This window comes from Vitis vinifera, chromosome 8 (genome assembly GCF_030704535.1).
Source record: "Vitis vinifera cultivar Pinot Noir 40024 chromosome 8, ASM3070453v1".
Taxonomy (NCBI): Eukaryota; Viridiplantae; Streptophyta; class Magnoliopsida; order Vitales; family Vitaceae; genus Vitis; species Vitis vinifera.
In genome coordinates, this window is record NC_081812.1 from 18,099,444 (window position 1) to 18,125,600 (window position 26,157).

Genomic DNA, 26,157 nt, shown 5'->3' on the forward strand with positions numbered 1-26,157 from the left:
AGATGAAGACAAAAATGTCCAAAAGTCGAGGGATACACAAGAAGTCAAAATTATTACATTCTAAGTATAAAAATATATGTAAAGATTATTATGAATAATCAGTTGTTATTGATTTTAACTCGTTTGCTTTCACCACCTTATTCAAAGTTCAAACATACACATACTTCTTTTTTGATGGTTGAACGGGTCATTGACTAATTCACGTTTTGCCTAGGCAGACCCTCTCTCTTTATTGACTTGGCCTGTCTCTGAAATACCTTGTTTTCGTCCTCACAAGGTAATGGCAAACAAAATAATGTGAATTTAAATAAAAAGTTTTCACGAATTCAAATAGGATCATCCATCTCAAAGAGAGTAAAGCAAAAGGTTTGACTAAATTAAAGTATTATTTGTTTTTATTTTTTAAACGGTGTTTGTTTGTTTACTTAATTCTAAATAGAATTTTAATGTTAAATAGTGTTAAATATTAGGTTGTTTATTTTTATAGTATTTTATTTATATTAAGTATTAAAAATTAAAAAAACTAATATATTATTTTTTCTATTTAGTAAAAAGTTTATAATAAATTATGAAAAAATAGAAAAACAAACGACCTAAATTTTAAAAATAATTTTTTTTCAATAAAAAGCTAAAAAAACAAACTCCAGACCAAACTGAGGTATTATTTATTTGACTAAATAAGGAAAGAAGATGATAGAGGTTTGAGAAATTGTTACACCAAAATTTTGACATTAATATAGAGTTAAAGAGTGTTCATTCTACTGGACAGTTAACCAAGTGATCAACATGCTAGCAAATCGGAGAACCAAGCAATTGATTTCCTTTGTAGGGGATTTTCTACCCCCAAGTTCTTGAGTTTACATTAGAGAGAGAAAACTGCATAAATAGTAGCCCAAATTTCTAAATTCTTGCATTCTTATCTTCCCCATCACTATTACTACATCAATAGAGCTTCCATGATAATGTGCATCAACCATAACATGTACCTTACAAATAGGCACAACATTTATGGCACAGAATGAAACCATATAAGGAAATGAAATATGATGCATGCAAATAGATCTAGTAAAGTTGACTAAAATCAAATAAAAAATTGAATTACTACAAAATGCAGATCAGAAGGTGACAGAGAGTTGACCAAGTTTACAGAGCATGTGTACCTAAAGAAGGCTTCACACAAAATTTCACTCACAGGGAGGCACCAAAAGTACAACCAGCATGTCCTTATTAACTATGTTAGTTGAGTTTGCAGTTAACATATAGATAATTTTGGTAACATATTTACACCAAGAAAAAAGGAGTTCAGAACTAATAATGAAGAGATATTCACCAGTATTTTAGAAACTTGAAAATGCTTAATTTTATCAACTACAAGACTGGAAGGAACACATAATGAGATAGCACCATTCAATCAACTAACAACAATAATGAGATACCACAGCAACACGAACAGAAGAAACTAGCATCCGATTATCCACAATTTTTGGAAGACTGAAGAAGGATTCTCCGAATCAAAAACAGAGAAAGAACAGGAAAAAAGGCCAAGAAAACAAGATTAAGAAGAAGAAAGATGAGTAAAAATCTTCAGAAGAGTTTAGCATCTCACCGGTTTTGGCCATTGCGACGTACATCTTCTTTCACCGTTCCACACTTCTTCGTTTTCTCGCTACTTTGTCTCCATCATATCCGAATCAAAACAGAAAAAAAAAAAAAGAAAAGATGAGTAAAAATCTTCGGAAGAGTTCTAGCAGCTCACTGCTATTGTCCGTTGGGACGTACGTCTTCTTTCTCCGTTCCACTCTGGCTATTGTGTTTCTCCATCATCAACCCTAAGAGATCATTCCCTTTTCTCAACCGAAACTACAAGTCTACAAGCAGATGAAGGAATGATCGATGATCTTGAAAGAAATAATTAGAAAAGGGATATAATAATAATATTTTATTTCTGGACATCTATTTGATAATCGAGAATTTGGAAAGATTCGAAACAAAACCAGCACCCACAATGCGTGAATCGTAATAATAACTTTATATTTCATATAATTATAACGTTAATCGTTGTAATAATTTTTTATTTAATATAAATTATAAAATTAAATTGATAATCGATAATAAATATTTTGATCGTAATGCTATCTCAAAATTCCTTGATTTTTTTTTTAAAATTATTGTTCACGTTAAAAACAAAAAGGAAATAATATCACTACCTTTTCTTAATATCAGAAATATAAAGTCCCCCCAAACAGAGCCCAAATTTCAAAACACAAGTTAGGTTAGCTTTTACGGTCAACCCTGAAAATGTAGTATTTAGAAATTTGCCCCCCAAAATGTTCACCCAACTCATGCTTGTTTTCCTATTCCTCCATCAGTGTCTTACAACCCCAACATATAAATTATGTCATTTTCTTTAATATTTTTAACACCTAAAATTTTTTATCATTCAAGTATCATTTTTTATCATTCAAATATTAAAAATACTAAAAATATTTTAAAAAATCATTACCATGTTATATATATCTAAAATTAATTATGGAAAGAGAAGATAAATACATCATTTTCCTTTACATTTTATGAATGTGAATTTGGTGACTATCATTAAAATTAAGTTTAAAATAAAAATTAAAAATTTTGTTACCAACAACAAAAAAGGCCCTTCAGGTACCACGAGCCCAAAAGGCAAGCTCAAGGCTTTTGTACTAAAACATAGGCACGTAGTCCAACCAGGTCGTCATTCACTCCATAAAAATCAATGAAATAACAAAGTTGCTGGGAGGAGATTATTTCACACACTGGAGCAACATTAAATCAAAATGAAGCTAAAATGAATTTCACATAATGATAGGACCAGTCACTGTAATCACCGACGAATAAATATGGCTTTATTTTCCTGTTCTAACCAAATAATGTTTGTGAAAAATGAGAAGAAACTCTTTTGGTGCAGCAGCTAAAAGCCTCACCATCTTGATTTTGAGACAGCAAGTTTACGGTGTAAAGTGAGATGCAACACTTCTATCATTGAGCAGTACTTCCTGCTACAGGAAATAGGGGTAACAACCTGCAAGAACAATAATTCTAGTAAGGAGAACAATTTCTCCAGCCACCATTCAATGTTGGGACATCAGATCCACAAACAGTATCTTCATGAAAGGTAATCAACTATCAGCTGTTGGTTCGGGGGGTCCTCTTGCTATGGGCATTCCACCACCGAAATCAGCTCTTGGCTTTGCATAATCCACAAAAATAGTGCGTCCATTCAGTTCCTGCATGTAGTAACCTGTTATTTCTTCATTTCTATTCTAAAAAGAGTTGAATATGAAGGAGAAAGGAAACTAGGGCTTGCCTTTCCATCCATCTCAGTTCTGGCTTTCTGGGCTTCTTCTTCTGAAGCAAAGGTTACAAATCCAAAACCTTTTGATCTGTCTGAGACTCTATCCATTACAATTTTAGCTGGCAAAAGAAACTATGTCAAACACCATTTGAACATGTATTTACTATCTTAGAATACGTTGGCTCAATGTTATTGAATGAGTAGCCAAAGTTACCTTCAACAACTTGGCCATATTGAGAAAAATGCTCTGATAAGCCCTTCTCAGTGGTGTAAAATGACAGCCCTGGAACATAGTAAAATGCATACATGAAAAGTTAAACATAAGAACATATGAACAGAAGTTGCAAAAAGCACTTCAGGTATTAATGTACAAAAGTTAAGATAGACTTCATTTATAATTGACTGGTAAAGCTATTCAATTTCTGCTCAAAGGCATACATTGATTCTTCAAAGCCAACAAGTGACTAAAAGTTCACTTCTAAACAACAATGCAAGAGAGTACCACCCTCCTGTTAGGCTGAAATCTGACTTAGTAAACAATTGACTGTTACAACCGGTGATCTCTCCCAAGTGGCATCAGGTGGTTCTTCCAAAAAGGTAAGTGACTGAAGTTCACTTCTAAAAAACAATGCATGGGAGTGCCATAAGTCCTGTCTTGCTGAAGTCCAATATGGTAAACAGAATCTATTAATAGGCAATAAAGTCCTTAACACATAGGTTGTCATCTTGCCTGGATTTTGATCTAGCACCATTCTAAAATCAGCATTTCTTATGAGTACAATGTGTTTGGTCAGTTTATTCCAGCCCAAACCACAAACACCCAGAACTTAACTGAAGCTAATGTGAATGGAAATGAACAAACCCGTCAGAGGACAGGTTGGTACTAGATGGTTCTAGGTTTTGGTATTTTCAAGCCAAGCGTCCAAAACCTCGGTGTGTGTTTTATCTAAATCTATATTAATGAATACACTATTAACTTAAATTGTATCTTGTTACATATCTTCAGAAATATAGTACTTCATTCAAATGACTTGGGGGTTGATTCCAGGATTAACAAATGTACCAACCCAATAAAGCACCAATGGAACCTTGTCTGTCATTTTCCAAGCCTAGAATCAGACTGAGGTGATGCAGAAGGAAAGCAAACTGACCTGACATGGTTCTACCAGTCAGTTTTCCTGCTTCTCTCAAACCATTCTGCACCTAGCATTCTTTACAATGGCTTTTGCATACTCTTTTTCCTACAATCAATCTATTTATTATTTGATAAAAAAGAACAATTTTTTTTGTCACAAGAGAAGAACTGAACCAATGCCATGTTTCAGGAACCAGACATAATTAATGAATATTCTCACACAATTTATCTGGGATAAGGTAATAATTCTAGTATTTTTTATTTATCTTGCAGACAATCGATTCATGGACCTTGCCCCATAATTAGACAGGAGTTACAGGGTCAACTCCTCTATGTCTCCAGCTAAATAGTGGCTTTTGGCTCCTCTATATAAAGATTAAATGCTTTAAAAATATAAATATAAATTTTATTTTATTTTCTTTCCTATTTTCTATAATGAAACGAACATGAAAAAATTTCATTAATATTTTTTCTTTCCTTACTGTTTCTCCTTTCCCTCAACGTTTCTAAGGAACCTCAAAGAATAACCATACAAAGAATCTCAAATATGTTATGCAATTTTGAAAAATATATGCACAGTGGAAAGAAGAAAAAAAAAACAAACAAACAAACTTGAAACACAAAAGGTAGACTTGAATCAGGAAAAATAAAAAATAAACCGACAACGGTAGCAAAATTTACAAGAATGAGAATAAATAATGAAAACAGAACACTTCGAAGTTTGCCTCTTAAGCAAACGCTAAATAATCAAAACAAAATAAATCAATGAACAAATGGAAATTTTAACAAGCGTTCTTCGATTATGAATGAGAATAAATTCTACAAGAATGGATCAAAACAACAAAACTGATTTTACAGAAAAAAAAAAAAAAAAAAAAAAACCAAGAATAAAAGAAGTAGAGAAAGAGCACCTCCAACGAAAAGCTTGGAAGCGATTCCTCTGCAACAAATGAGAAGGGCTGGAGGAAGGAGGAAGGACGGTGATAAGTTAGTGAGGTTTCTTCGGCCGATTCGGGCAAACGCCGCCATGGATGTTTAATGCGAGGGAAGTGTCTAGGCTTGGGCTTTCAACTTTAAAAAGGGAGATTCTTGAGTGTAAGAATCGTGTGGGAAACAAGTGTCCTAGGGGAACACGTGTCACATCTCTTCTAATTCTTCGCTGGCTGCTCATCCAACCGTCGGACCATGATCACGCTCTTCCTTTCAGGGAGAGTAAACAATTAAATATGAATACGATAAAATTTTAGTAGTTTGTATCTTCTTATCTCCCATTTATTTATTTATTATTATTTATGTAGCTTTAGATTTTTGGTTTTAAAAAATAAAAATTATTAGTTTTACTATATGATTAAATTTATTCGAGACGAAGTGATCTTATTAAAAATATAAATAATTTTGAAATTCAAAAATTTAATTACATAAAAATATATGTGAGGTATTGCATTGAAGAAATTGCAACGGTCTTTTTGCTTTCTCAAAATGATTTAAGAATTACACGAAACCCTAAAATAACACATCAGATTTTTTTTGGTTACTCATCCTTTTTGTGAATCATAAATCTTTATAGAAAGAACCTATTAAAAAGAAACAACAAAGTAGCATGACATTAAAATTCCTCTTAAAGCATGATAGAAATATCAAATAAGCCCTTAAAATGAGTCAGAAAGATACTATCACAAAGGCGCCTCTCCCAGGATCAGATGCATTCACTTCCAAACGATCATGCGCCTTCAAAATCTTCAATCTCTCACAGGAAGTTCCTTCTGTGAGTGTTAAATGTGGTCCAATCACTATTTCAACAACTTGATTACTTAATTAACGTGGGTTTGAATACACAACTACCACATTCCACAACCTAAACTGACATCATACAGAGAACTGGAAATTGAGAAAACACTATTCCTACAATTACTAACATTTGATTTATAGGAAGATGAAGAAACAGATGGGGCCAAACAGGTGAGTACCGTTCTTCCAACTCTTCCAAGTGATCCAGCAACCCCCCAGCACAGCAAACATAAAGGGCTTATGACACACTGATGCTTTAGCAGTTCCCTTACACTGGAAATCATTATCCTACCATTAAATCTAAAGACTTAGCAAAAACGCAGATATATGCAGAACTAATCTTACTTGCATTCTGTACTCCGTGAAAATCTGCAGAGGGAAGGCATCACCAAGTCTTTAAACTACTCATGAAGTAAGCAACTTCAGCAACGCTTGGTGGACCAAGTCAATGAATTGATTGTCCTAGGCACAAAACAAATCCAATGAAAATGTCAATAACTGAGAAATTTCACATACAACATATTAAAACTGTTTTAAACCCTGAAATCAGAACATCCAAAAGAAAAGTAAGCACTCTCTGGCAAGATAGGGAGAGAATAAGAAATGAAACAAAAATGCGTTTTTTTTCAAATCTAACCATTCCATCTAGTTAATAACATTTGGAATACTGCTCAAATGGCATCTGGAATCCAGTAGGCAATGTCCATAATTGACTGATGAATAGACATGAAAATCCACATGTCTGCTTGCCTGTACACCCCTACAGATCAAATTTGGTTCCAAAACTTGTTCATCAAGGTAAGAAGATGAATTACCATTTGTCACCAATAGAAAAACTTTTCCAAAAACCCTTCCGGGAGAAAAGATGCCAGGAAATTGTGTTAAGCTAAGACATTTTTCTCTACTATTATATTGTATATGCTAGGGCTCTGGGCTCAATACTAACGACAATGCATTTTTGAGCAAGTTTTTTCAAACATATTCAAAGAATTTTTATATATCACAGTCCTAACCTTTTAATAAAGTACCATATGTTGTGAAAATAGAATAATTAAGCCATTTCTTATATGGCCTACTGGAATATGGGATCCATTCACACATGGCATATAATCACCTAGAAGACAGTATGATGCATTATGTTAATTGATTATAATGCTTAGCCAAAATCATATTTTTGGCTCTCTATGAATCTGACACCATTCCCATGTTTTATTTGACACTTATATCTGCAGCAATTGGCATAGCATCTATGATGGATGGACTTGTTAGAAAGGTGAAGTGCAATTCCAGCACAAAAATCATGTAAATCAAAATTAGAAAAAAAAATTTACTCGAAAAACTCAAGGTTACAAGAAGCTTCCATTAATTGTCTCAATGCCTTGCAACATTTTGACTTTAAAGAACACAAAAAAATTTCTTCCAGTAAAACATTAATTAATACTTATCAATAGAAGAAAGCAATACATGGTTCAAGCCATTATCAAAAAAGCTGAAATTTCCTTTAACAAAAGAGATGGAAATACCTGTTAGAAAGGTGAAGTGCAATTCCAGCACAAAAATCATGTAAATCAAAATTAGAAAAAAAAATTTACTCGAAAAAATCAAGGTTACAAGAAGCTTCCATTAATTGTCTCAATGCCTTGCAACATTTTGACTTTAAAGAACACAAAAAAATTTCTTCCAGTAAAACATTAATTAATACTTATCAATAGAAGAAAGCAATACATGGTTCAAGCCATTATCAATAAAGCTGAAATTTCCTTTAACAAAAGAGATGGAAATACCTGTTAGAAAGGTGAAGTGCAATTCCAACACAAAAATCATGTAAATCAAAATTAGAAAAAAAAATTTACTCGAAAAACTCAAGGTTACAAGAAGCTTCCATTAATTGTCTCAATGCCTTGCAACATTTTGACTTTAAAGAACACAAAAAAATTTCTTCCAGTAAAACATTAATTAATACTTATCAATAGAAGAAAGCAATACATGGTTCAAGCCATTATCAATAAAGCTGAAATTTCCTTCAACAAAAGAAATGGAAATACCTGAGCGAGCAATAAAAGAGCATCACGAACTTTGTCTCTGTTTATAACCGGTCCATAATTTGGAGAAGGAGAAGAAGTAGGAGTAAGAGAGGCTGGGGGAGCAGGTGGTGGAAAGGGTTGAAGCATTGGAGCACCGTATGGGCGTTGCAGATTCAAGGGAGGATGAAGACCAGCAGTTGGCATAGACGAAGGCATAGGTGGCATGATCAATGCGGACGAGGAAGAAGGTGGTGCAAAGAAAGAAGAGGGCTTCACGAGGTTAGTTGCCAGGTTGCTGCTGCTGATTGGGTCTGGAGTTTCATGGATAGGCAATGGCGGAGTGGAAGAAGCTGACCGAGGTAGGGATGGTACTTGCAAGGTTGGAACCGGGGAAGGAACGACACTTGGTGCGTGGGAAAATGAAGGAACAGTTATAGACGGCTGATAAGATTGTCCTGAATTTGCCACATTTGAAGTGTTACTTCCGATGTTCATAGCTGCCTGCAGATATAGAAGTGGGGGATTTTCTCTAGTCAGAGACACCAAAATGAATGATGTTGTAAGATTTACTCTTTGGAACATCATAGCTGGTGTGCATTTGTAAATGATAAAAAATATATAAAGAAAGAAAAGAGAAAAAAAGAAAGTTCAGTAATCTAATCTGATTTCCACTTTCTTTTTCTTTCCTTTTTCCCTCTCTACTTCATTCCATGTTGAATGATGCATGTTGTGCATTGGGAAGTCCAATGATCAATGATGTAAATTTTACATGTATACTCTCCAATAAAAGGAAATTTTCCAAATCAACAAAAGCTTTTGGTCCCATCTGAATCATCGCCTCCACAGCTTAAGTTCTGAAGATCTCAGAACATGTGCAAATGCATTTCATATACAGAGGAAAATAGACAAAGGCCAATTTGATTAATTGGAAATAACCTATGAGATGGGTATTAAATAAATATAGAATTTTTTGCAGACCTAAGATAGGAGATTTAAGAAGGAAAATTAATTATTCATTTTGATAGGAATGAGAAATATCAATAAGTTCTGAATGATTGAGAAACTAACATTATCATAACATCCACGGTCATTTCACTTAAAATAGAAAAAAACTCCAGGTGGTATAAAAAATTCTCATGTCTTAAAAGGACTCGATGGAATGATGTTGAGGTAGAGTACATACACCAAAGAAGTTTACAAATGTAGAATCTTCAGGAGCATCTGTGGTGGCAGAAGCAGTTGATGATGGCTCCAGCATGCCTTCCATGACTGCCATTGTTGGAACAGCTTCAAGTTCCTCAAACTCACTATATTTTAACAAAATGAATGAGAGGAAGAATTAGATATTGAGATTAAAATACAAATTTCCCAATAAACATAATCAATTAAAGGACACAACTATCAGTAACTGTCACCTGATCAATGAAGGACACAACTGCAAACAACTGTTATCTTGTGACAAAATTGTTTTTGATACGTAAAGATAGATATGCATAAATTAGTAATAGAAAAAGGTACACCAGAGTACACAAGACATAGGACACAGGACTAGAGTATACAGGATGTATACAAATAGTGCCTAAATTATCTTGTGACACAATATAATCCAATAGAAATCTAAATCCTTTGGTTCCAAGTGTACCTCCTGATAGAGACTAAAAGCACCAATTTTGAATCTTCAATGTACAGGATAACAGATATTCCTATTCACATCAAATTAGTATTGCCATTCTTAAGTTTTATTTTATCATAAAATTATTCACATTAGCTTAGTTCATTCTATTTAGGATTCTTGAATTGCTTATAAACAGGGCTGAGTACATCAAAGAAAAAACAGTTAATATTATTTATTTAGAAAAATTACTACCTTTCTTTTTCTCCTTACTTCTTTATATTTCTCATTTAATTTTTGTTTTTCTTCTCTTTCTTATCTAATTCATACTTCTTTTCTCACCTATTCTCTGTTTCTCCTCATTTTTTGCTATCTTGCATCAATTTGGTCTTAGAATTTTATTTTATTTTTTGATAGATAAAAAAAGATGTATATAAAGAAAAGAGGAGACACCAAAAGCAATGTCCTCAGAGCATACAGAGAGTATACAAAAGAAGCCAAAAGGCTCAAACCATAGGGGGAGGGATAGAAACAAAAACATGACCTGCCCTTACTTAGAGCCTAACCAATCAATGAAGCTTACAAGCGAAGAAGGGCTCAAATCCATAGACACCCTAACCCAAGACCTAAGGTTACATACAAAAGAATTTTTCAATCTTTGGAGTGAAAACTCCTCATTACTAAACACTCAAATATTCCTTTCCTTCCATACTTTCCAAAATAAACATAAGGGGGCCATTTGCCAAGCCTTTTTACGAACTTTACCCATAAAAGCCCCATGCCACCCAAGAAGAGTTTTCTTCATTGAACAAGAAAGAATCCAAGCCACACCAAAAAGGGAGAAGAGAAGATTCCAAAGAACCCAAGTCTTTGCACAATGAAGAAAAAGGTGATCCACCGTCTCTACTTCAGAGAGGCATAGAAAACACCTATTAGTCAAAAAGTGCCCTCTCCTTTGAAATTGGTCCAAAGTTAAGACTTTCTCCCAAGAAGCCTCCCAAGCAAAGAATGCCACCTTAAGAGGCACACTCGCCCTCCAAATACTACCACTAGGGAACAAAGGAGAATCTCCGGGCTCCAAGATAGAATAAAGATACTTGACCGAAAAGGTGTCATACCTCGAAGCTATAAAAATCACTCTATCTTCCACCTCCCTATGCACCCTAAAAGCTTAGATCTTTTGCAAAAAATGCTTCACCAACTCTACCTCCCAATCATTAAACACCCTTGAGAAAAGAAGGGTCCAACCACCCCCATCACCATCAAGGTTCCAAACATCCGACACCCAAGCTTCCTTAACATAGAAATGGGAAATAAGGACAGGAAGAACTCACAAAGTGGCTCATCTCCACACCACTTGTCCATCTAAAATCTCACTCTCTACCCATTACCCACTTGGTAGGCCTACCTACCACTCAAATAAATCCACTCCTTCCTAATTGCTTTCCATAATCCCACACCATACCTCTCATTCACTGCACGGGAATGCCACCCCTCATCCTCTTCACCATACTTGTGATTGATGACTTACTTCCAAAAGGCCTCTCCTTCATTGGCAAACCGCCAATTCCACTTACTTAAGAGAGCTTATATTCATCAGAGCTAGATTTCTCACACCCAAACCACTTTTCTTTTTTTCCAAGCAAACCATGTTCCACCTAACAAGATGCAGTTTCTGCACAAGAGCTCCACCACCCCAAAGAAAATCCATTTGAATCTTTTCTAATCTCAACCTCAATTTTCTTAGCATGCAAAAAAGGGACATGAAATAGATAGGCATGCTAGATAAAGTGCTTCGGATTAGAATGAGTCTCCTTCCTTTTGAGATATATTGTCTCTTCCACATTGCTAGCCTTTTTTGAAATCTCTCTTCAACGTCATCCCACACCTCCACTGATTTGAAGGGGGCCCCTAAAGGCATACCCAAATAGCAAAAAGGGAGACCATCCACTTTACACCTCAATTCCAAGGCCAAGTCCTCTATATTATGCACCCTGCCCACCGATATTAACTCGTTTTTTCTCAAGATTGATTCTCAAACCTAAGCAAGCCTCAAACCACATGAGAAGTCAGTTTAGATAAGTCATCTAGTCTCAAAACGCCTCACAAAACACCAATGTATCATCAACAAATAACAAGTGCAAGATTAGAATCCCCTCACCACTCCTACCCCTCACCCTCCAACCAGATAAGAAGCCCCCACTAATAGCCCTCCTCAACAGACAACTAAACACCTCTATGGTTATGACAAACAAATAAGGGAAGAGAGGATCTCCTTGTCTCAAGCCCCTCGAACTTTGGAAAAAACCGGAAAGAGATCCATTTACTAAAACAGAAAATTTCACAATGGAAATGCAACATTCTATCCATTTTATCCATTTCTCCCCAAAGCCCATCTTTCTGAGCATTGCAAACAAAAACTTCCAATTCACATGACCATCTGCCTTCTCTATATCCAATTTGGTCTTAGAATTAGATCAATTCAATATGCCTATCTGCACTTATAAGCTTCAATCGTGGGAAGTGCTCTTCAACAGGAAACGTAGAGCTTGATTATAATAAATATATATATATATATATATATATATATAAAGAGAAAGAAGAAAAAAAGAAGAAGAAAAAGATGGTGATTGTTTCTATGCAAGAAATTTTAATCATAATTATTGGTCGAGATAGTCCAAATTAATCGAAGACTAATTAAACAAATGATAAAGTATATTCTCATCAAATCTCGGTTAATATCTTTCTTTTTTTTTTTTTTTTTTTTTTGATAAATAAAGAGATTGTATTAAAAACCACCGAAGCAGTGGCAAAAAGTACAAGAAGGAGAAAAGAAAAAGAAAGAAAAACACCCCACGCTCCCTAGCAGCCTGCCAAGGAACGAAGAGCCACCCTATCCACACCCTTAACGAGAAGCCACCCACCCAACAAAATCAACTAAGGTCGAGGGACCATCTTTTATAGACCTCTTCGTCTCCGACCAAAGAAAATAAACAAAAGAAGCCTTGAGTCTTTGGATTGACAACTCCTTTTCCTCAAAAGCAACTTTGTTCCTTGTCTTCCAAACCGTCCAAAAAAGGCACAAAGGACTTGCTTTCCAAACACCCTTCCTCTTCTTCCCCACAAAAGACCCATTCCACCCCGAAAGCGTCTCCTTAACCGTGGCAGGCAGCACCCACTGCACCCCGAACATTGAGTAGAGCAGCACCCAAAGAGTTCTAACCTTTTCACAATGAAGAAGAATGTGATCAATTGATTCTTCATGTTTTTGACAAAGATAGCATCTGTTCGCTAGAGCCCAACCTCTCCTTTGAAGTTGATCCAATGTGAGAGCCTTTCCCCATGTTGCTACCCACCCAAAAAAACTCACTTTAGGCTGCACCGTAACTTTCCAAATAGCCGACGATGGAAAGGAGATTGGATGTCCTGATACTAATGATTTGTAGAGAGACTTAACCGAAAACATCCCACATTTAGTCTCTCTCCAAATCACCCTATCATCCACCCCTTGCTGAATTTGCTTCCTATTTAAGGCCACAAAAAAACTGCACACCTCTTCCAACTCCCAATCATTAAACGGTCTAGAAAACAACGGGCTCCAACTTCCCCCACCCTCATTGCACCTCCAAACATCCTTAACCCAAGCATCCTTGGAAACAGCCAATGCAAATAGAGAAGGAAAAGAAACACAAAGGGGTTCATCCCCACACCAAATGTCTTTCTAGAATTTTATCCTTTTCCCATTCCCCACAACGAAAACAAGCCTACTTTTCACAACTTCCCATTCTTTTCTAAGAGTTTTCCACAAACCCACACCATGCGTCTCCCCCCTTGCTTCCTTTGAACTCCATCCCCCTTGCTCCTCCCCATATTTTCCCCTAATCACTTGGTTCCAAAAAGCCTCTCTTTCCATAGCAAATCTCCAACTCCATTTGCATAAAAGAGCCTTATTGAGGATAAAAAGACTCTTGACCCCCAACCCCCCATTATCCTTCTCAAGGCAAACCAGCTCCCACTTAACAAGATGGATCTTCCTCTCAAGGGCCCCACCTCCCCATAAGAACTCCCTCTGAATCCGCTCTAACCTCAGTCTGACTTTTCTAGGCATAGAGAGCATGGACATAAAGTAAATGGGCATATTAGCTAGAGTACTCCGGATCAAAGTAATCCTGCCTCCTTTGGATATGTATTGGCTCTTCCATCTAGCCAATTTTTTCCTCATTCTCTCCTCCACACCGTCCCAAACAGCCCGCGACCTATACTGCGCACCTAAAGGCAAGCCCAGATAAGAGGTTGGGAGACTTCCAACCTTACAACCAATAGCTGCAGCCAACTCCTCCACATTATTCACACAACCCACCGGAATAATCTCACTTTTGTCAAGATTAATTCTCAAGCCCGACATGGCTTCAAACCACATTAAAATCCAATTTAAATGCAGCAATTGCACCTTGGTAGCACCACAGAAAACCAAAGTGTCATCAGCAAACAAAAGGTGTGACACATTAACTCCCTCACCACCCCTACTTCTTGCCTTACAAGCAGACACAAAGCCCCCAGCTACTGCCTTCCTTAGGAGACTACTAAAAGCTTCCATCACCAACACAAAAAGATACGGAGAGAGAGGATCCCCTTGCCTTAGACCTCTAGAGCTTTGAAAAAAACCTGAGGAAGACCCATTCACCAAAACGGAGAAGCTAACAGTGGAGATACACCACTTCATCCATCTAATCCATTTTTCCCCAAACTGTTGGGAATTGTCCCAAATTCCTAATTAGTAAATATTCCTTTTTGTAAAGAATATTGTATAGAATATTTCCAGGTTGATATATTATTGTAATATTAGACTTCCTTATAGAATAAGGAAGGTTGTTGGAAATATCTCTATAAATATTCTAGGTCATGAGGGGAAAAAGTTATGAGATGGAGATGGGCCTATAGAGACTATACGAGGTGGATAGAGATGTGAGGAAGAACGGGAGGTACCTGGTGGAGCGAGAGGGCTCGTAGTAAGGTATGGATACAAGGAGTGGGGAAACATGGGATGTTTCGGGAACCCAATAGTTGTATCTGGTTCTATCCTCTGTAATATTCTCTATTGTATAGTGGAATTATTCTCTCTCATCCGTGGACGTAGGCATGGTTGGCCGAACCACGTTAAAACCTCGTGTACCGTATGTGTGATTGTTTTATCTTTGTGTTCTTGAACTAACATTGTTGGCATCAAAGCTTTCGCTGGCACTACAATTGGTATCAGAGCTTGGGTTGAAGATTTCTGGAAGAGTAAAAGATCACAAAGCACACAAGATGAAAACAAAAGGAATTTTCACTGAAGGTGGAGTCAATTGCTCTTTCGTGGTGATATGATACAAAAAGGTTTGTGTCATGGAGAGATTGAAGATTAACTTCATGTAATTTGGTCCAAGGCGGAGATTGTTGGGAATTGTCCCAAATTCCTAATTAGTAAATATTCCTTTTTGTAAAGAATATTGTATAGAATATTTCCAGGTTGATATATTATTGTAATATTAGACTTCCTTATAGAATAAGGAAGGTTGTTGGAAATATCTCTATAAATATTCTAGGTCATGAGGGGAAAAAGTTATGAGATGGAGATGGGCCTATAGAGACTATACGAGGTGGATAGAGATGTGAGGAAGAACGGGAGGTACCTGGTGGAGCGAGATGGCTCGTAGTAAGGTATGGATACAAGGAGTGGGGAAACATGGGATGTTTCGGGAACCCAATAGTTGTATCTGGTTCTATCCTCTGTAATATTCTCTATTGTATAGTGGAATTATTCTCTCTCATCCGTGGACGTAGGCATGGTTGGCCGAACCACGTTAAAACCTCGTGTACCGTATGTGTGATTGTTTTATCTTTGTGTTCTTGAACTAACATTGTTGGCATCAAAGCTTTCGCTGGCACTACACAAACCCCATCTTCCTCATGACTGAAAACAAAAAGGACCATTCCACTTGGTTAAATATCTTATCATTTGGGAATTGTGTCCACCTTCAGATTTCAATTTTTCAACTAATGAAGCTACCCTCAAGCCCATATTCTTTTATTTAACTTCTTTAATTTTTTTTTTCTTTCCTTCAATTCCTACACACAGAGACACACAAAAGAGAGAGAGAGAGAGAGAGAGAGAGAGATCCTTCATTAAATTTGTTATTTCCACATCAAATCTTAATAATTTTGATTAGTTTGTTTATTATGATTTGAGAAGTATATCAATATATTCCTTAAAATTAAAATAAAAAAATAAAACTTTTATTTTATAGGTTTAAAAAAAAAAAAAAAAACTCATCCATAAATCTCATAATTTTCAATATTTTCTTCCTCTATGAACTCTAGTGAATCACAAAATCCATGGCAGCATTCTATAAACCAACTCTGCAGTAAACTTGAAAAGAATTTTGTTCTAAATTTACCAAACTACATTCCAAGATAGCTAGACAATTCTCTTAATTGTACATCAATTTAGGCTACGGCCAACTAAAGGCATCTATTTGAATCAGCTTTTTCCTCCACCCTAGGATAAAATAGGGGAGAGTCTCATGTTAGAATGCCTACTAATACTCAAAATCCTATACCTAAGGTCTTGCTAAGGTCTCTTATCCACACATATTGATGTACAATATAAGAACCTTAGAAGACCTATAAAGGGAAGTAAAGTCCAAAAGTCCAGAATGTCACATTCAATGAGAATCCTAATGATGGACTAGGGGCCACGGGTCAGACTGACTCATTCATGGGAGAACAAAGGAAGGATTTCTGTAGGCAACAACACCATTGGATCATGGAAACTTTTACCAACCTATTAGGCATGCACCGTAGACAGTTGTCCAGACATTCACATGATGATTTAGGTGATAAAGAAGGTTTAAGTAGATTGCCCTAGTTATCAATGGTTAGACCCTTATGCTTTTCTTGATTGGTTAGCTGACTTGAGGATTATTTTGAATATTATGACACTTCAGATACCCAGCCCCCCTTTGCCACAATGAAGCTAGTTGGTTTTGCAAAGTAATATTAGCAAAATATCCAGTCTAATCTAGAGGGTGCAGGTAAGGGACCAATTATCATTTGGGTTGAAATAAAACAAATATTTGAAAGAAAAATATCTCCCTGCATATCATTAGAGGTGGTTAGATCAGTCCAAAATGTGACATTCGATGAGAATCCTAATGATGGACTAGGGGCCATGGGTGAGAGTGGCTCATTCATGGGATAACAAAGGAAGGATTTCTGTGGGCAACACCACCATTGGTTCATGGAAACTTTTACCAACCTATTAGGCATGCACCTCTTAGACATTTGTCTAGACATTCACATGATGATTTAGGTGATAAAGAAGGTTTAAGTAGATTGCCCTGGTTATCAAAGGTTAGACCCTTATGCTTTCCTTGATTGGTTAGCTGACTTGAGGATTATTTTGGATAGTATGACACTTCAGATGCCTAGCCCCCCTTTGCCACAATGAAGCTCATTGGTTTTACCAAGCAATATATGCAAAATATCCAGTCTAATCTAGAGTCTGCAGGAAAGGGAAACAATCATCATTTGGGTTGAAATAAAACAACTATTTGAAAGAAAAGTATCTCCCTGCATACCATTAGAAGCAGTTAGATCAGTGGATTAATCTTAAGCAATCATCATCCAAGTGACAAACTACTTAGCTCATATTAAGGAGCTTCAACTGAGATGTGAAGTGAGGGAGGAAGTCCAGGTAACTATGGCAAAAAATCCTTCATGGGTTGAAACCAAAATTATAAGAGGTTGTAAGCTTTCATTGCCTTGATACTAGAGAAGCCTATCACAAGGGTTTAGAAATTGGAAAGTATCTTAAAATTCCTCATCCAGGATGCATGCCTTCTCAAGTCAAGGAGTCTTATCAGTCCAAGGATCATCTCATCATAAGTAGGAAACAACATGAGGACTGGTAATATTGTAAAACCTGCCATGTTGCTCCATGTGGAAGCAATAACATTGGCCAAGAAGCAACCAATGAGAGGGGAAGAGAGTCTATATTAAGTAATCCTCAGTCTAGTAGTTCTAGCGTAGAATAACACCATTATCATGGAAGGGGTCATATAGCTTCATGGTGTCCACATGGCACCCCAAGCTTAGAGCAAGAGCTTGAGGATTCACAAGAAGGTGAGAATAGTGAACAATTTTTAAGTTCATAACCCCCACCTGATTTAGGAAAAGAAAAAGAGTGGGCTACCAATGACACCATATTAATTTTCTGTGGTGTATTCTGTTTGCTTCTAAGGATGGCAATGAGTGGAATGCACTTGCATTTTTCACATTTATATTGAATGTGAGGATAAAATTTGCAGACTCATTATTAATAGTGGTAGCTCTATTAATATGATTTCTAAGTCTGCTGTTGATGGGACAAAACTGCAATCTAAACCATATCCATGACCATATAAGGTAGCTTTAGGTAGATAACAGTTTATTGCTTGTGTCTAACCAAGTATTTACTTCACATTAAAATGGGAGACTATTCAAATAGAACTTGGTGTCGTGTTCTTCCTAGTGTTGCTCATATTCTCTTAGGTCGTCCTTGGTTATATATGTGCTTGATGTCATCCATTATGGCAGGAAAAATACTTACTAGTTGAAATATCAAGGTAAGTCTATCTTGTTAAAACCTGCTGAACCCGCTAAAAAGGATAGCAAGGCACAACCTAGGCCATCAACCTAATCAAGAGGTTCCTCATCTCAGGCACCTAAAACATCTACTCAAACTCTTAAAATGCAGAACCTTCATATTTCAACACAAAAAGATTTTAAGAAAAAGGACAAGACCCCTTAATCGTTTGCTTAGTGGTTAACATTATCTCTCAAGAGTTTGTTAGCAGCTAACACTACATCCCATGATCCCATGCCACATACGACAAAGAATTGCATTAGATAATGAAAATTATAAACTTGTTAGTTGTTATTGATATGCATTTAGAAATTGGGAATTGAGTGAGAAAGATTGCATCATGATCCATATTTGCCCTGAGTAATACCCAAAACATTTCTCCAAGAAAGCTATTTTCTCAAGTCAATGAATTTTTTCATATCATTCACAAACTTGGACCTAAATATTTACTGATTTGACACACAATATGAATGTTAGTCCAATTTGTGTGGAAGCAAATAGGGGATGTGTTTGATGATAAGGTTAAGAGTTCCTCCATAGTGGTTGTCAGTTGTTTAGTTTCTGATGCAATATAGATTTCAGACAAGTTTCGCCAACTTGATCCTAATCTTCTTGAGCAATACTGCACCCATAACTCATCGGAGTTGAGTTCTTTTCCATCGGGTATTATCGATGAAGATGAAAATCACCAATTTCAAGTGTATTATAGGAAAAGATTAGGAGGATTCCCCAAGAGTTTTATTAACATTAGGAGTATTATTAAGGTTTTATTACTCGTTCTCTTACTAGTTTCATTGATTGCCTAGGTTCTAATTGAGGGCAAGTGATGGTTTTTTGTTCTCTCCCTCCCCTACTTGGCTAAGCCTTTTGGCGGCTAGTGTACACTTCCTGTATACTTTGGGACACTGTTTGGGCATTTTCCTTTTAATACATACTCCTTTGTTTTACCTATCAAATAAAATAAAATTAATATGTTATTTTATTTAGAATTCTTGAATTGCTTATAAATAGTGCTCAATACATCAAAGAACAAGCAATTACTACTATTGTTATTTAAAATTATTTTGAAAAATTGTAACTTTTCTTTCACTCCCTACTTCTCCATATTTCTCATGTAATTTTTGTTTTTGTTTTCCTCATCTATCTTTTGTTCTTTCTCATCTAATTGCTAATTCTTTTCTTACCTGTTTTTTCTCCCTTTTCATCAAAATTTCCTAATTATCCAATTTTTCTCTCCCTCTTGCTTCTACTCTATCACCTCCTTAATTTTATTTTGTATTTTACCGTCTCCATAGTTTCATAAACGAAAACCATGTCATCTGAAACTACCACCCCGCCTCACCCCCTCTCTTGGAAAAAAAAAATTAGAGGTTCTTTCAGAAATGAGTTATGGAATCAACTATTCAAAATAAGCTATCCCATGCATGCTACTACTTCCTAAACAAGCCCTTCATAATGTTAAAAGTATTTTCTTAGAATGCTTAATTCTCTAATTCCATTGAATTAGCTCTCTAATAACTGATGTCATATACTTCATCTAAATAATAGCATTTCAAATCCTTCCCCTTTAACCAAACTTCCCAAGGAAAACTGCTTCAGAAGATCATCACAATAGTGGATCTCCACCTCTTCCAACCAAAGTGGTTCTCAAATCAATTTCTTCCATGTTGATATTAGAATTCCAACCACCCTTCCCTTCACCTTATTTATTAACAACCTGCCATCCCCATAAACTATCATTCCACACCAAGTCTTCATAACCGTTTCCCTAAAACAGCTTTATTGAACAGCAGTTTCTTCCCTATCACTATTAGAATTCTAACCACTCTTCCCTTCCCCTAATTTGTTAACTACCATTCATCCCCATAAACTACCTTCCCACACCTTAATAAATATACTCATGAAACTCAATCCACTACAATGTGTTGCAGTACAAACTTTCTCCCATATTTCACACAGGATCAAGGGACAAAGAGCTGTGTGACTTGAAGATAATGATATATTACAATATTTGTGAAAAAATGTAATCTGAAAGGCCATGACAACAGAGAATCTAATAAGATTAAAACTTTAAAACTTAATCCAATTAAACAATTCTGGTTTTATTACTTCAAGCAATTACACATTACCTTTAAAGAATTAACTCCAAAAAGCAATGAGTAACACAAATTATCAAATAAGAGTGAAGCTATAAAGGTCAACCCACTGGGAAATTATGGTTTCATTACCTTAAGAAATTAACCATTACCTTTTGCTTGAAGATAATTTGGGCTTTGGAGGAACCTTTGAGTATGCATTAAGTATCCTGAACAAAGAAAGGATAAACAGCATAATGATTTAAATCACCCAATAGTTGTGTACGTCAGCAACCTCTAAAGAAGTAAAGATAAATATGCAAGTTCTTTCATATCCAACAGAAGGAAGACATAATATTAAAGGTAAAGAGAATCAATGAAACATCACTCATACAAAAAAAGGTCCCATGTAAAAGAAAGATCGAAAAGGGTTGTTTTATTGGTTTATCTTGTTTTAAACAATTTCCTCTAATGGATAGAAGGGTGATTGTGGCAGCATTGGTATTCTCATGATAATCAGGTCCAGAAGAACCTGAGCCACCAAACAAAAGGCCCACAAGTGAAGCATGACTGATCCCCATAGTCATTTGATATCTTCTCAGCACCATAGGCAGCAAAACTAAGACAACTTTAAGCACTATACAGAGAAAAAAAGAAAACGTGGTGGGGAATCTTCTGTAATGACAAAAGGGTCGTTTTACAAGAAAATTTGCCATAAGATCTTTCAACAACCTAAATCTGATCCATATATAAATTAAGCAAGCACCACATAGATAAAATCTAACATAGAAACATGTAATTCATTATTGACATAAATGAGAGAGATGTGAAAGAAATAATACCTACTAAAGAGATTTGCAACTTCCTCACATTCACGTGAATTGTAAAACCAAATACCATTGACTTCCTGGGCAGCATTTCGGTACAGTAAATATGGAACCTGAACATCATACTCAAAATCCCCTAAGAGATTCTCCACTAGATTATCTTTCCATGGGAAAAAGAAAAAGAAAAAAAGGACATGTCAAGACCCATTACTACAAATGCATAGATGGATACAAATGCAAATACCCAACAAGTAGCGCATCTAAATAGTAGTGAACATTCTAAAACACAAACATGTGACACGACTAGACACATGACAAGATGAGTTGTATGTTCTGAATTTTAAATTTAATAGTTAGAAGAGTCACTACTTAAATTGGTAAGGTTTCTTAACAATCATGCTTCTCATTTGCGCATTAAAAAAGATATGAAAAAGAATTAAAAGTCTCAATACATACATACATATATATATATATATATATATATATATATATATATATATATATAAGAAATAAACAAATTAATTGATATGGATTTCAAAGTATAAGTGAAGAATGAGGAATCCCTCCCCAATTTACAAAATCCCACCAAAAGAAGAGGTGGAGAAACCTTCTTCAATATACTAAGGAGAACTATACATTGGTTGAGTGCCACATGAGACTATAAAAGGAAAAGAGACTCAATACTCCTTACAAGTTAATACAATAAGGACTCAAAGCATTGCTCCTCTCTTTGCTATTTAACCATCTTGATCTAGGTACCAAATTATAATCAAGTTGGATAACATTGTGAGGAGTGCCCTTGAAAGCCATAGTAGTAGAGGCCCAAAAAGAAGAATAGAAATAAATTAGGTCCTATATCATCTCTGAAGAGTCCTTACATTTCTTTCCCACCACAGTATCAAAATTAGCATAAGACTAGTGATTTGCCATAGAACATTGCCTCTAATAGTACTCCCCGAACCCTAAATGAAATGGTCATCATATCTCTCATACTTCTAGGACGAACCCAATCTATCCTGACCAATTTAAATAGCTTATGGCATAGCCCCAAGGCCCCAATAGTCAATGAACCATGGTCTCATGTCATTTCATCTAGAATTAGATTGTAACAAATTTATAGCCAATCAACCAAGGTAAATTTATCCTGTTCAACATCCACCCACAAAAGATTCACAATTAAGAACAAAATAAAAATAGAATAAATTTGGAAAAACTGCCAACACTACATCTTAATTAGCCAAATGGTAGAGCCATTGTATGGCTGAGGAGAGGAACCCTTAATAGTCAATCAGCTTTCAAATTTCATATTGAGAATAGGAGGGGAACAAGCAAGGCATGAAGAAGAGTTAGGTTCTATGATGGTTCAAAGTCATGGTTGCAACCATTGACTCGGAGGGTCTTAAGGCATATCAGTCTCGACGTCTTAGCTTGGTAGCAGATGAAATCCAAAATAAAATAGTTAAAACTTAAAAAAAACTATAAAAATATTAGAATTTTTTTTTATATAAAAAAAAGAACACGATGAAATAAGCTTAAAAAACTAATAAAATAAAATATTATGGAAATTGGAATTCTTCAAAGAATTTCTAAAACTAAAATTGAACAAACCCAACTGTTTATTTACAAAACTCAAAGTAGGAAAAATGAAAAGTTGTAATTTATACCACCCATTAGTATTTTAAAACAATAAAATAATACATTAACTCTAAATGCTATTTATACCACACATCTTAGCATTTAAAATAATAATTACCTCCTTGTCTTAGAATCCCTAATTCCCAAACACCACCAACTCATACCACAAAGAGAGAGGAGCAACCCAATTTGGCAAAGCATAGAGCTTCCAGTACAATACACACCCACATGAGTGACACTATGGAGACAAAGCAAAGAGAGATGATAGACCAGCATGCAGGATCGCTGTCAATGGAGGACGAGGTATCTTACATTTCTCACCCATCACCATAGTGGCACCACCGACATGAAGATAATGCAGTCCATCCGTTGTGAAGTTAGCAATGAAATGCTTTCAACCTCCTCTTCTTATACACCTCCAAGACAATCAGGGGTTGGATTGAAAAACTTTTCAAAGACTTCATCGAGAGTTCATCTTCATCACAAGTCTTAAATCATAGGTCATTCAAAATTTTTCCTTTTGAATGACCACCTTTTATTTTTCAAAGATTTCTCAATTGTGGTTGTTGTTTGGTGTACTTTTGTTTTGATTTGAAAGGAAAAAAATTGATTTCTTAGTTTAACTTGGGAATTTTTTGGCAACATTTTGGCAACTCGGATGATTAATCAACTCAATTGAGTTTAACCAATTTATGGCCAAGTATTTGTGTTGTTGTTTGGTATTCTTTTATGTCCTCTCTCTTTTGGATGTGCACGTTGTATTAATCCCATGTACTTTAACTAGTTATTTATTTGGCGTTTATTTCGACAATCTTATTATTTGCCTATAAAAAATGTTGGTAATTTTAAAGGAATCATTAAAGGATTTTTTTAATCATTATCCAAAGAACCATTTGTGGAGAGAGAAGAAGGGAAATGGAGAAGGAGGGTAGGGGAGAAGAGACTTGTGGAAAACATTTTTGTAACAATTTCCAAGTTGTTCTCCATGTGTTCTCTGAAATTTTTAGCTATAGAAGAAATCGTTAGAGAAAGTTTCTCCAAAGTTCACAAAAGGCTTCACTTCAATATTTTTTTCAAAAATCAACTTCAAAAATGTGTTTATAGGCATACAAGTTTCTCTCTCAACAATTGTCACAAACTGAGTAGGCCACATCCTTTATGTACCTCATGGCTGAATTTGGATTGACTTCAGCATGGCCTCAACTCCTTACCAGTGCTTATAATAGGTTACAGGGTCCCCTATTATAAGCAGCTGCAGAAGGTACCCTTCTTATACACTTCAGATGTGGGGTTTGAATAAACTCATCAAGCTGTCAAGCACCTCCAAGTTACTTCCAAGATCTCTAAGTCACTTCAAGCACCTCAATGGTGCTTATAAATACCTTAAAATCTGCAAAAGCATCTAGAAAACTCCTCCAAGCACTCTAAAGTTCTGAAATACTCCAGAGCTAAATGAGAGTTTGGAGAATACAAAATCGTAGGTATCCAAAATTGAGGGTGATATGTGACAAAAAGGTAAGCTAGCAACCATTCAATTAAAAAATAATAATAATAATAGAATTATTAAACTATCAGTTGTCCCAAAAGCTCAAACAGGTAGGAAATGCGCTAACAATGTTCATTGAGCTGCCAACACTAACCTGATAAAGAATTAATAATAAAACTTCAAGAATTGAGTACTCTCAAGAAAATCATTCTAACAACTGTTATATGTAGCAAAAGGATTAATATAGTGGCAAAACAATCAGTCTAGTAACTAGTGCAGGCTCACCATCGCTCTACATTAATCAGACAACAGGACAACATTGATTTGACATTCTGGTTATATTCTATTAGTGGTTTATCACAAGCGCCTGAGAATAATGAAAGAGATTATATAGCAAGGGTAGAGATAGCCAGACATCTTCTTTAACAAAATAATGAAAGAACAAATCCAAACCTGTGTTTCTTCTGTTCATTACAATGAACTGGAACCGGGGTTGTGAGTTCCTGTAATAACATAACATCAACAGAGGGTGACTCAATTCCTTATGTACTAAATACCCATTAATATGTTGGAAAATAAATATCAACCCAGGAAAAACTACTACCTCTTCACGACAAAGAGAGATCCTTCAACGTCTTTGCGACTCTACAACCACAAGCAAAAACCTAAGTAAATAAATAATTCTAACAAATATTAATAAAAATTCACAAAACAAGCAAAGATTCAAGAAATTCAATGATAAAAAGGCAAAATGAAAGGAGGACTCATTTAATAGCTTACAAATCTTTCATTTAATTGCTTACAAAAGTAAGCGAAGCAAGAGAAAATAAAATCGAATTCAATTTCAATGTGAATTTGATTTCCATAAATTAGAAGAAAAACTTAGCAGTTGAATAAGACTCGACTAGATGGAGCTTTTTGATTCCATGGAAGTTTATAAAAGGAATAATCAAAGATTCAAAACCAGGAAATTTTCGTCATATTTTTTCACAATTCCTCATCAACCTAAAGGAACACCAAGAAAATGAAAAACAAACCCATTGATTGAGCTCAATATTGAATTCGTAAAAGGTAACATGCGCCGCCGTTATCAGAATCTCTTCGATGAAAGGATCCATTCTCTGAAGAACGGTGAGATTGAGGAGCTTGGTACTATGTTGATCGAGATTCGGCATCAGTTTCCCCGTCTGAGACATCTCCACTCTGACTCCGAAACCCTAAACCCTAGCACAGATTTTTCCTTCAGAATTTTCTTCAATTTTCCGGGCAAATCTTGAGGTCGGTGAAACTTCAGGAGAGAGAAACAGTGTGCGTCGCTGAGTATTGGAAACACTGCTCTAATAACGTTGTTTCTACTTCTAGTACCGTGTCAGTTACCAAATTAGCCTTGTAGTTCTTTATTTTTTTTCCCAACCTATTTTTATAAATTTTTTATTTATTTCTTACCAAAAAAAAAAACACAAAATTTATAACACAAAATTATATCATTCCAAAAAAAAAAAAAAAAACACTTTGCTTCCTTTTATTTGATCAAAATCCACCAAGTTATAACTAAAACATTAAATATTTTTTGAAAGACACA

At 35.4% G+C, this 26,157-nt stretch overlaps 2 protein-coding genes across 5 annotated transcripts; both read right to left on the bottom strand.

Annotated features, from left to right (window-relative positions):
• Positions 1-2,712: 2,712 nt before the first annotated feature.
• Positions 2,713-5,928, bottom strand: LOC100247739 (small RNA-binding protein 11, chloroplastic). Its single transcript, XM_002276027.5, has 4 exons — positions 5,375-5,928; positions 3,543-3,611; positions 3,341-3,447; positions 2,713-3,260 (listed from the first exon to the last, which is right to left on the bottom strand). Exons 1-4 carry the CDS (start codon positions 5,490-5,492, stop codon positions 3,153-3,155), a joined length of 402 nt encoding a protein of 133 aa, XP_002276063.2. The 5' UTR covers positions 5,493-5,928; the 3' UTR covers positions 2,713-3,152.
• Positions 5,929-6,040: 112 nt separating this feature from the next.
• LOC100242537 (mRNA-decapping enzyme-like protein) lies at positions 6,041-25,933 on the bottom strand. Of its 4 annotated transcripts, none has more exons than XR_002030627.2 (9): positions 25,613-25,923; positions 25,180-25,220; positions 25,029-25,078; positions 21,470-21,614; positions 20,801-20,857; positions 9,459-9,582; positions 8,297-8,776; positions 6,597-6,713; positions 6,041-6,524 (listed from the first exon to the last, which is right to left on the bottom strand). XR_002030627.2 is itself a non-coding variant. In XM_002281741.5 (8 exons), exons 1-8 carry the CDS (start codon positions 25,769-25,771, stop codon positions 6,657-6,659), a joined length of 1,113 nt encoding a protein of 370 aa, XP_002281777.1. In that variant the 5' UTR covers positions 25,772-25,933; the 3' UTR covers positions 6,041-6,656. The 4 variants fall into 4 exon arrangements, 2 of the variants coding, with proteins under 2 accessions (XP_002281777.1, XP_019077136.1); XR_009466441.1 differs by having other exon boundaries at positions 21,470-21,590; positions 25,613-25,920; XM_002281741.5 differs by having other exon boundaries at positions 6,041-6,713; positions 25,613-25,933.
• Between the last annotated feature and the right edge of the window lie 224 nt (positions 25,934-26,157).